This window comes from Alligator sinensis, unplaced genomic scaffold (genome assembly GCF_000455745.1).
Source record: "Alligator sinensis unplaced genomic scaffold, ASM45574v1 scaffold810_1, whole genome shotgun sequence".
Taxonomy (NCBI): Eukaryota; Metazoa; Chordata; order Crocodylia; family Alligatoridae; genus Alligator; species Alligator sinensis.
In genome coordinates, this window is record NW_005842691.1 from 703407 (window position 1) to 714809 (window position 11403).

Here is an 11403-nt window from a genome sequence, read left to right on the forward strand (position 1 = left end):
TGGCACCAGGCTATTTTTAGCCCCCAGATGGACAACCCCCCTATGGACCAGCCAACCCCCCTGAGCCTGCCAAACCCCCATCCCACAAACTGCTTCCAGTGCTGGTTTTACTGCTGTTCGCTGGTCCCGGGAGCCAAGGAAGTAAGTTAGGGTGGGAGGAGGGGCGGGCAGGATGGGGGGTTGGTTTGTCTGGGGAGTGTAGTTCATCTGATGATTTTGGGGGAGGGGGAGTTGAGGGGTTAAAAAAAGCCCCTGGTCCGAAGGGGTAGGGAAGAGAGCCCCCAACACTGCTAAACTCCCCCTGCAGACTGTGCTAGTCCCCTCATCCCACCAAACCCTCCTGGAGCCCACCAACCTCCCTGTAGACCCTGCTTGCCCTCCTGATCCCTATGAGCCGCCCCCCGCTCCCCGCACAGACCCTGCTAGCCTCCTCAATCCCTCCCACAGAACCTACTTGCACCCCTGTGGACCCTGCTTGTCCTCCCATCCACCCACTAGCCCCGCAGCCTGACTTGCCTTAGATCAGGTGGCCATTTTTAGGAGCAAGTTGGATGGAGTTAACCTTCCTGAATGTACATACCCCTAGAGTCAATAGCATTACACTGAACAAGAGAAGAAACTCCACACAAGGGAGTCAGTAGTTATTCTTAATTTGTGTTGGTGATAAGACCTCAGAATCTGGCCTGTTACTCAATCAGTTCATATTATAGAAAGTTGCCATGTGTTTGTTTGTTTTTACTAAATGCAAAACCAGTGTCTGTATGTGCTTGTTTTTTATCTTTGACTTTTCCAAGCTAGTATATTTGAAAGTAGAGCAATATATTAAAAAACAAAATCAAAAGAAAGTAATTCATGTTATGGTTAACAGGCCTCAAAGTTTAGTTTAGACCTCAGATATGATGTCCAGAGTATAATTATGAAGACCTAAAGTTATTTACTCATTCCATAGGTTTGTAATCTTATCTGTGGAGGTTAGAGGAGTAAAGTTATGGTATCACCTTCCTTGGTTATCTGAACCTTTAGTAGATTGCTTATATTAAGAGGTATTGCCAAGATAAGAAAATTCCATCCTAGCATTGCATTTTTAACAAACCAGAAAGATCTCATCACTAACCAATAGGAGAGGAATGGTAGGGCTCATGTAACAGAAACATTCCCACATCTCAATGTATATTGTCTGCAGATTGAAAAATACTTTCTCTTATTGAACTACAAGTAAGCCTGAAAACCAGAATGAAGTCACCATTTTAAGAGCCTTTGGGTAGATTGTATTGTGGGATATGTTAGAAGCATGTCATCATTCATTGGTTTCAGGTGATGCCTATTAATGGTGACCTTCTCCTCTGTTGAGAGAGGCAGTGCAAAATTTATGCATCAAGTGCAGTTTAGGCTTAACATTCAGAGGCCTTGTTCTGTGTTTGTATTGGAAATGAACTACCTTTGAGATCCAATCCTATGAGATACTGAATGCATACATATCCTACTGCCAGCATATGCAATTCAGGAGTGCTCAGCATCAGATCAAATTGGGCCTTGACCTCTTAGGAAGATAGGATCTGGAAAAGGTATTAAAAGCTTTGTATTGTTATGGCTGCATTTTTTGTCTTTTTGGCTCATCAGAGACCTGAGGTGTTGAAGTCTATTTGTCATGGATATTGCCACTCAGCTTAAGAGCAGGCCAGAATCGTGACTAACCTAGTGTTTTAGTTGCTCAGTAAATAACATGCAAGTTCAGTAGTCTTCCTTTTTCTAGTTATTGAATTCATAAAAAGTATAAAGTATTCAAGGCACAACTGTAGTTTAAAAAAAAAAAGTTGCACAAGAACATCCACTTAAATGCATTACAGGCTTTACTGTAACAGCATGTGAATTGTTCATTAATATCAAACAAGAAAGAAACACAACTGAGAAGAAACATAGAATGGACTGTTGCCTTTGCTTTATATCCTACTGCTGTCATGTTAGGCTGTTGGAATACTGTTTTTTCAGTTTCCTTTAAAGGTTAAATAAAGAAGTAAAAATTCCTTTAAACATGAAGACAATTTTATATATATGTTCTGAGGATGTAAATCATTATATGAGTGATATATAATAATTATATCACTCTTACATACTGTAATAATGGTCATATATGTATGTGTGTGTATATATGTATATGATTGTGTGTGTGTGTGTGTGTCTGACTCATATCATGTAAATCACTCATACAATGATTTACATCCTCAGAGCATTTTCCAACCATGACTAGTCTAGCATTTTCAAAAAGGAGGGGAGCATGTTTTCCTGCGGAGGTGGGTTTAAAGGATTAACCAGGGGGTCGTGAAGTGCAGAAAATGTATAACTGAAGATGTATAAGTTTCCAGTGATACATGGTGGAGATGATGGAGGATATGATTGACTTCGTTTACCAGAAGGTTGCTCAGTTTTCAGAAGCCTGAATACTGAACTGGTTTATCCTCCCAACTGCCTTGCATGGCAGACAAGTGCTTTTATCACCATTTTAGAAGTAAAGAACATGAGGTACAGAGATGAAGAGACTTATGCAGGGCCACACTGGAAGCCAGTGGCAGGGCCAGGATTAAAATATAGTAAATTTTGAGCAGCTACTTGGTCCACTGGAGTGTGGGCTGGGAGACAGATGATTCTTATTTGCAATGTTCTTAATTATCCTGAAGAAGAAAAGCATGAAGTTAGAGAATCTTCCTATCCACTTAAATTGAGTGGGAACGAAAGTTCAGCTCCAGATACAAACATGCATTGCACATACTTGAGACGGTGAATTAGCTAATGTTATCAAAGTAAGGACAGGACTGGCCTTTAGACCCGTATTTGTTATTCTTTTCCATAATACAACTGTTTATAGTCAAGGTATCTGTTTAGTTCAGCCGTGATATGTAGATCCATACATCCATCTGGATCAAACTTTTAGAGATGTTTGGGGTCTGAGCTTCTGTATAAAATCTTACAGAACTCGACTTTACTGATTGACATAGGATGGGAGTTTGGCTCAACCGTCCATTTTTGTCTTTTCCATGACCTTTGATGCCAGTGATCTGCTTTCCTATTTACAGGATGTGATCATAGCAGCTCTATTAAGTTTGATTTTGTCCAAAACAGCAGCAACAACAGCAGTTCCCTCTCTCTTTTTCTCTAGGTACAAGATACTGCTTCACACAACACAAGCTGGAAGACAGTGGAAAGAGCATATCTGTCACCAAGCGATGTGTGCCATTAGAAGACTGTTTGTCTACAGGCTGTGTAGATTTAAAATATGAAGGACAGAAGGTTAGCAACAAAAATGATCATTTTTGGTATAAGCTATGCAGAACTCCTTAGCTTTTAGCACAAAATCTGACTTGCACAGCAGGTGGAAGAGTATTACCAAAATTGTAATATGTCTGCTTTTGATGCTCCTATGTTTTATGTAAGTGGTTATATTTCACAGAATGAAGGAACTATCCCTTTAACCAGGAGATAAAGGGGATTAGGGCCAAACCCTGTTCATTATGAATGGGGAGCTGCACCATTGATTTTCCTAGTACAAGAATTTGGCCCATCTTAAATGAGAATATATAACTTCTGTAAGGCAAGAAGAAGAAATGTACAAAAGCACACTCACAAATAAGAGGAAATCCTGATGTCCTTCCTCAGACTTTCTTCTGCAAAAAAGCAAAGGAAATGTTTTGGGCTGAGCAAAGACTAGAGAATAACTGGAGTAGTGTTAGAGTTAGAAAGTGTATAAACAAAGAATGAAAGAGGCAAGAGAATGTGAAAGGGAAAAGGTAACATGCTCCCTCCATCTTCCCTGAGGAATTAAAATGACAGATCTTCAAGATGAAAGCAAGAGAGATGGCTAGACATTTTTGATGGTATGTTAAAGACCCAGCTAATGCCTCAGGGAAGTAAACTGTTCTACTCTATTTGAAAACAGTTTTACTTAGTTACACTATTATTTTTCTCATCCAGTTCTTTTTAGTGAATAATAACATTGTCTCGTGACGTTTTTCCCTCCCCAATCTCATAGGGTGCCTATACATGTGCTCCAACACATTCTAATTCGAATACATCAGAGCAGACTCAGTTAACCCTTGCCTGGGTTCTGGGGGCCTCCTGGGGCTGCAGCAGCAGTGATCCTGCCTCGGAGCCTGGCTGGCAGCAGAGTATGGCTCCAGCTGGCCAGGCTCCAGCTTTGGGTGGCGCATGCACTGCTCCACTTTTTTTTCCTGTGGGCTTTTTTGACCCCTCAATATCCACGGGATAAAAAACCGCCCTCTGTGTTGCTCCCTTGCAGTGTGGAGAGCAACTCAACATGCGGTACGTGGCTGCAGCGCCACACACCACACGGCTGCACTCATCTGGACACTGCCACACTGTACTATTTGACAACAAAAGAAGCAGTGATTCAACTCTAAACCAATGACTACTTCTCAATCCATTGATTAGCCGTAGCCCCTTTCTTTCATTAGTCTCTCTCAGTATAGCCTCTGCAGGAATCAGACTAGTGACCCTGTTAATTGGTAACCAGAAAACCCTTTCTTTCTCCCTGAAATATTGAAGAATGGGAAAATATGGGAATGTTAATCTTGATTGGATGAGATGTTTCAAAACTCTTAATTACACTGGCATTTTTCCAGTAGTTCTGAGAAGCAATTTTATGAGATCCATAATTTTATGAGACCCAATTTTATGAGGGATTCTATTTTATTTGGGTCCCTTTAAGGGGAGAACTAACTTCCTATGACCTTGAAAAGGGTCCATCTTACCTCTACATAGTGCCTGGCCAGCTATATTGGTTGTTGCAGGGATTGAGCTGTTGACTGCCCCACTCCATATCTACCATATGTTTGCTGCATGTGGTTTCTGGTGTGTAACTCCTGTTCTGGCCCAGGACTCAGGTCCAAGTTCCTAGGTAGTTCCATGTGGCCCTGTGTAACATACAGCCAAAGATACTTGTTTAAAAATTAAGTTTAAAAAAAAAAAAGTTAAAAAAAAGTTTTGGCTCTTCCAGATCACAGCCTAGGACACCCATCTGTTCTAGACATTTCTCATAAGTCTGTGAGATGTGGCACCCCCTATTAATCTTGTAGTATTCTTGACACTTTATCAACTTTGACAACGTAATTACCTTAAACAAATCATGTCTCCAGAAACTGTCCAGAACAAGGCAGTGACTGAAACCATACTGTCTTCAGTATTTACATTACTGTTGTTCCTAGACATCTCAACTGAGATTGGGACACTATTGGCCAGACATTGAAGAAGTGTAGACAGTTCCTTAGAGATCATATTCTATATAGGTTGATTGATAAAAGGACTTGGGTAGGAGGGCGAGGGGGTGGCGGGCGGGAGGGAGGGGCAGGAAGGGGTCAATAACCACGCCAATGCTGCCTTACTTCCACGATTTCTGCTACTGAGTTTTCTTCAGAAGTGGAATGATACAAGTTATTGACATGCTTTTTTTTGTTTCAGATCTGCACTTCCTGCTGTGAAGGAAATATCTGCAACTTACCATTACCAAGAAATGAAACTGATGCAGTATTTGCAACAACATCCCCTATAAACCAGACAAAAAGACTTTCACAGCACATATCACTAATAACTTCATGTCTCTTATTGGTATTTACTTCATAGCAATATTACAAGGTGCTGTTTTTATGGTCAGAAAAGGTAAACCAACATTTGCATATTTTTTAATCTTATCTTAATATATGTTTTAAATTCCAGTATTTCAAAGACATTCCCAAAATCTAATTTCTCCCTGACTGTGTCTTGTCTTTCAGTCAGTGCAGAGTCTAATGTTCCTGATGTATAAATGCAACTGAAGGAGGGAAAAAAACGGTTGTTTTAACTTCAATATTTTGAGTATAAATACGTTTTAAAGCTAGTGGTTTGTAGCATACATCAGTGCACAGAATATTCTTAAAATATCAGTGTTTTCTCTCCATGAAGTAGTTATATTTTAAAAAATACTGCATAGCTACAAGTTTCTATCAGCATTTGTTTTGGGGGGGTTTTTTAAGATGGCATAAGAGAAAGCATTGTTGACAATTTTTACATTATAATTTGGAAACAGATTACTACTAAATTAAGGGCTAATCCAGCAGTGTCCTAGCATTCCAAAGTCCTGCTGACTTCAGTGAGAATTATTTGACAATGACAACCACAGTGCTGCATTTTAAATTGAATACATATAGAATCAAACAGCACTTTATTTTACACACACACACACACACACACACACACACACACACACACACACACACACACACACATTCTATCTACAAAGTGTGTAAAGGGCAGTAATGCTATTGTTTGAGTAAGCAAAAGACAACATTTCGAGAACTACACACATAACCTATTATACTCTGTCATTTCTCTTAACACCCTCCTCCCAACATATGGTGTAAAAAAATTACAAGCCTTGGCTATATTTTTGGTACCCAGTGCTTATTTTAGCTGTAAATCATTTACATGATATTTATTTTTGTATGGTATGATTACAACCTAAAGTATTGTAAAAAAAAATCCATTCTTAAGACCAATATATCATGATAGGTTAGTTGTTTTAAGAGTGGGTAAACTTGTAATATATACGTTATGATAAATTATCTATAATATTTTGAACCAGTGTTGAAAAAGAGGAACTTGTTTTCCAAGGTCAGTGGTAAATTAAAGTGGCCATTGCTGGTTTATCTTAACACTAAATAAAAATATGGTGGAACTTTGTGCACTGCACATCTAGATAATCACACATTTAAGTGATTTTATGAACTAGTTTTAGTTAGCAGCAATTGACCAGTAACTTGCACTTTATCAAGTTACAGTACAGGTTTATGCCATAAACTTTCTGTGAATTATATGACAAAAGGAAGGGAAGATTGCTGGAATCTGAGAAAATGCCTTATGAAGGGCTCATAACATTTTACAAACAAGCATTAATCCAGTAAAGTTCCTTTCAGATATATATGTAATAGCTAAAAACCACAGATCTCAATATGTAATACTGGGCATGTCTACACAAGCATTAGTATGCTATTGTTACTACGCATTAAGTTTAGTCTCTGTAATAACAGGTAGTAACTCAATGTGCAGTAACTGGTCCTAATGCACAGTAGTGCCGACATATCATCTTTTAGTGACACTAACGCATAGCAGACTAATTCTACTGAGCATTAGCATGGTTTTTGCTGTGATGCACTGATGTGCAGTAGAACTACTCTACTGCACATTTAGCGTCTCTTGTAGACGTACCCATTGTGTCTTAATGTCAGTGGCTGTTAGTTTCCTGAGCATTCCAATTTGTATCTTTTTTATGTGAAGGCTTTGGGTTTTTTTGGAGGAAAAAATTGCTTTAAAAAACCCCACTGTCTTTTCATAACTTCGTTTTTTTTCTTTCAGGTGATTTGGCTTTTGAAAGGTAGGATACTTGGAAAAGCAGGAAGGGTTAATGAATTTTCATGTCTGAAAAATCTAATTTTTACCAGTTTCAATGTGAAAATGAGTATCTTCTTTGTCCCATTTTCATTTTTACTTAAATATTTAACTAATTTTGAGTAAAAAAATGCCTCACATCATTCAAAGACTATCATATTTTTGCTCAAGAAGCCATTTCAGAGTTTTCATCCTATTGCAGTAAAATAGGATGTGCTGAAATTCTTTGAATTCTGCTGGAAGTATCTCACAATTCCCTAGTGTTAGTTGCAAGGGCAGCTGCAATCTGTTTATTATTATGCAAATCGGGCATCCTGTTTGAGTCAGGCATCTTATTTGATGAATGCAGCAGTGCAGCCCTCCATTGCACTGTGCTTTGTCCCCTCTGGGTGTGTTTACACGTTCATTAATGCACCATAATGGTGGTGCATTAAGTTTAGTGCCTGTAATGATAGGTACTAACTTAATGTACTGTAATCGGCGCTACTGTGCACTAATGCAGATGTACGCTTTTTGTGTGACGCTTAATGTCCATTGGACTAACGCTACCGTGTACTAGTGTATTAGCATGGTTTTTGCCAGCCACGCTAGTGAGCAGTAAAGTTAGTCCAATGGGCATTAATCATCTTGTGTAATGCATTCTTTGAGTAGACTATTTTAAAGCTACTAAAGACAGCTTTCAACTCCAGTTGACATCAAGGTTGTACAGGATCAGTCCTGTAGATTGAAGTAGCAGTTTTACCATGCCAGAGCCACTAAATGATCTAGATGCTGCAATGTCTAATTTTTAGGCGACTTGCTACCAACTGGAATTTTCACCCCAAGTTAGAGGCCTAGGCTCTCTGTGCAGTGAAGTGATAGAGTTCAAGGCAGTAATGTAATAATGGGTAGACAAGGTAGGGCACTGGATTGGAGCTAGGAGGAGCATTCATTCTCTTGTCCTCTTATCCCCTTCCCTCCCTCTCTTCACTCTGCATATTTCTTGCAGTGACTTCAGCTCCAGCAGCAGGGATGGCAGAGCTGTGGCAGATGCACAAAGTGGAGGAGCAGCAGCCAGAGGCTTCACCTGTCTTGAGCCTCCATGTCAACAGCAAAAAAAAGGAGGTGACCTCTCCCCTAGCAACATCATGGGCCCTGCTGCTGCTCTGCCATTATTATCAGAACCAGAGCTACTGCAGGGAAGGTGCAGGGGTTACATTGCTGCCCAGGATGCTGTACTGGCCAGCTACTTACTTGGCAGCCAGGGGGAGGACACCTGTGTTCTAGTCCTGTCTCAGTGAATATGTATGTACAGGCAACCCCCGCTTAGCGCTCTTAATTAGTTCCTGAAAAACCGAACATTAAGTGGAATAGTGTTAAGCGAAAACAATTTTCCCATAAGAATTAATGTAAATAAATATAATTCATCACCAGGACGCCCAGCAGCAGCGACATGAGCACCTGGTAGCTCAGGACCAGCTTGACCAGCACCATGCCGTTGCTGCCCGCCTGGGCCGTGAAGGCGGTGCTGTTGCTCCCCTCCATGCCAGGCACTGGGCGGGGGGGGTGGTCATGGCCACAGTTGCGATCACTCTTGGTGGTGGGAGCAGGACACAGCATCTGGGGCTCCCCTAGCATGAGTCATAGCATGAGTCATAGCCCTGCTGTGCCTGGCCTGGGTGCCAGGCAGGCAGCTATATAGTGCAGGTGGGCTAAATTGCACAACAAGGCTGCACGCCGCCAATGTACTGTGGTGGTAGTGTATGCCCCCTGTTGCGAGTTGTATGGTGCCTGTGAGTGTATAACAAAACTCACTGAACACTAAGTGGAATCGGGTAGCAATCCAAAACAAGTTTTACAGCGAAATAGCACTAAGGGAAACAGTGTTAAGCAGGGGTTGCCTGTATTTTTATACAAAGTGGAGCAGCTTAAACAGGAGACACATCAAGAGCCCCACCCTGAAATACCTTATAGGTTGGTGGGGAGGGAAGTCTCCTGGGAGATAGAAGCAAGTTCCAGTAGGCAGAGGAGAGATTTCAGCTTGGTTTCCTGCATCCTGGCTGAGTACTTTAACCACTGAGCTTTGGGTAAGTCAGGGCAGCGTCATCAGGAGAAGTGAGCTATGTTTTATGTGGGATCTCATCTATAAATGTCACATTCTACAAGCGTTGACTCCCTGCAGGAAAGACAGGTAGAAAAACATTTGATTTGTGACTCCTATGAGGGCTTTGGTGACTGATAGGTGCTTAGCTGCTTAGCACTACAAAGATTTGGCCTAGGTTTTAAATGTGTGTAGGCACCAGACATTGCTGTCATTTTATGGCTCAAGCCTTCTGGATGTAGTCTACCTACAGTTGATATGGGATAGATCCTTGGGTAACAGGGTGGCATTTTATGTTACCACTGCAGCCTCACCAAACGTAAGCAATCTTTTGATGACTTTGTGATCTAGATGTGGAAAGCCACCCTGACTGTGCTTCAGTAGTCACTAATGCCCATTAATAGGGAAGGATTAGATTTTATGGGTAAGAACAGTGAAAAAATGTTTTGACATACAATTTTTGCAGGTAGATAAGATGTGGCCAAACTTGTGGCTGTTCTCTGTGTAGGTGCATTTGCAGACAATAATGTCTGGAGAGCCACTCCTTTTACGCATGGATTAGGCACAGTCAGAAGTGTAGCACGGTCTTTTAGCACCTGGGACAGAGGCGGGGTATGTGGGGGGTGGTATGTGGTGGGGGTAGGGAAGGGGGAGGTGGAATTATGCTGACCAGGAGTGGGGGAGGGAGAGAAGAATCCTGTCTTCCTGGCTGTCCACACTCCCGCAGCAGCTGCTACTGCTTTGGCTGCTGTTGCAGCAGCACAGGCTTTGACTACTAATGCTGGAAGAAAGACAGTGGCATGCGTTCCCCAGGGGTCACTCCTGGTGCCCCATTCATTTGCTCCCTCTCCCTAGGTGTGAGGCTGTAAATCCTGTGGCAAAGCCCTCCCCCCCCGGTGAGTGGGGGCATCATTACATACTCTCTCCCCCTCAGATACACTGCCGGGCACAAGGCTGTGCCTGCCCAGTTCCAACAGCTGGGTGGTGCAGGGCTAGGCCTGCCATGGTAAAAATTAATGAAGGGAGGGGACTGCGATGGTGCCCCCAAGGCTGGTACCCTGCTTGTCCCCTCTTCCTCATCTCTACCCCTATTGCCACTGGGTGCAATGCAGAACTTATGCTAGATTTGAGACCAGGCTTGGGCACCCCAGCCATGGCAAGACTATGCCAAGACATACAGTGCACCTTTCAAAAACACCAGTTAGGACCACCATTAAGCAGGTGTTAAACCCATGCTCTGAGCTGTTCCAATCCTTAGCATACTATACAGCTAGAAATTGCTTCTCTGAGGTGCACTGCAGTCTCATCCTTAAGGGATGTTTAGACATGTTGGACAATGTTGCTACCCAGGAGCCAGTTTTGTTACACAGATTTACTCAACAAGCTGGAACATTTGCAGTGTGGTAGCATGTATTTATAACACTGTTTTAAAAAATGAAATCTACCCAAAATCTTATCTGTTAAGGAATCTCTATACAATTCTCTCCTTCACCCCAAACTTCCAGTGCACCCGCCAGTGGATGTATTATGATTTATTAATAATGTATCAGTGTTGAGATGCTGTGTATTTATGTTTAGGTTCTGAACAATGTGATCTTCCTTTTAAATATTTGATTTTTAAATGTTGTAAATGTTGTACCTATGTGTAAATAAACGGAGGTTTTAAATATACAAGCAAGCACATTGTCTGATAACATTGATGCATTTTTAAATAGTTTTGACAAGGCCAACCCTTCCACTCGCTCTTTCAACCCTTCCCCCCACTTACTGAATAATTGCAAGCTTCCTTTTGTCCCTCTTTGGCCTCTTGTAAAGTCCCATTAGCAAAGGGAGAACCTGAAAAGAAAAGAACTATATTTAGAGCATTTTCCTGGCTCCCACAGAAAGAAGTG

The 11403-nt window shown here is 41.5% G+C and overlaps 1 protein-coding gene across 5 annotated transcripts in view; it reads left to right on the plus strand.

Annotated features, from left to right (window-relative positions):
• Positions 1 to 11185, plus strand: part of LYPD6 (LY6/PLAUR domain containing 6) — a 137411-nt gene extending 126226 nt beyond the window's left edge. For 4 of the 5 annotated variants that reach the window (XM_025215974.1, XM_025215975.1, XM_025215976.1 and 1 more), the window contains 3 exons: positions 3155 to 3285; positions 5470 to 5667; positions 8420 to 11185. In XM_025215974.1, the coding sequence (XP_025071759.1) occupies positions 3155 to 3285; positions 5470 to 5631 (293 nt within the window). In that variant the 3' untranslated portion in view covers positions 5632 to 5667; positions 8420 to 11185. Of the gene's footprint in view, positions 1 to 3154; positions 3286 to 5469; positions 5668 to 7398; positions 7418 to 8419 lie in introns of all 5 variants that reach the window. The other variant, XR_003096325.1, reaches the window with a different exon arrangement.
• The last annotated feature ends 218 nt before the right edge of the window (positions 11186 to 11403 follow it).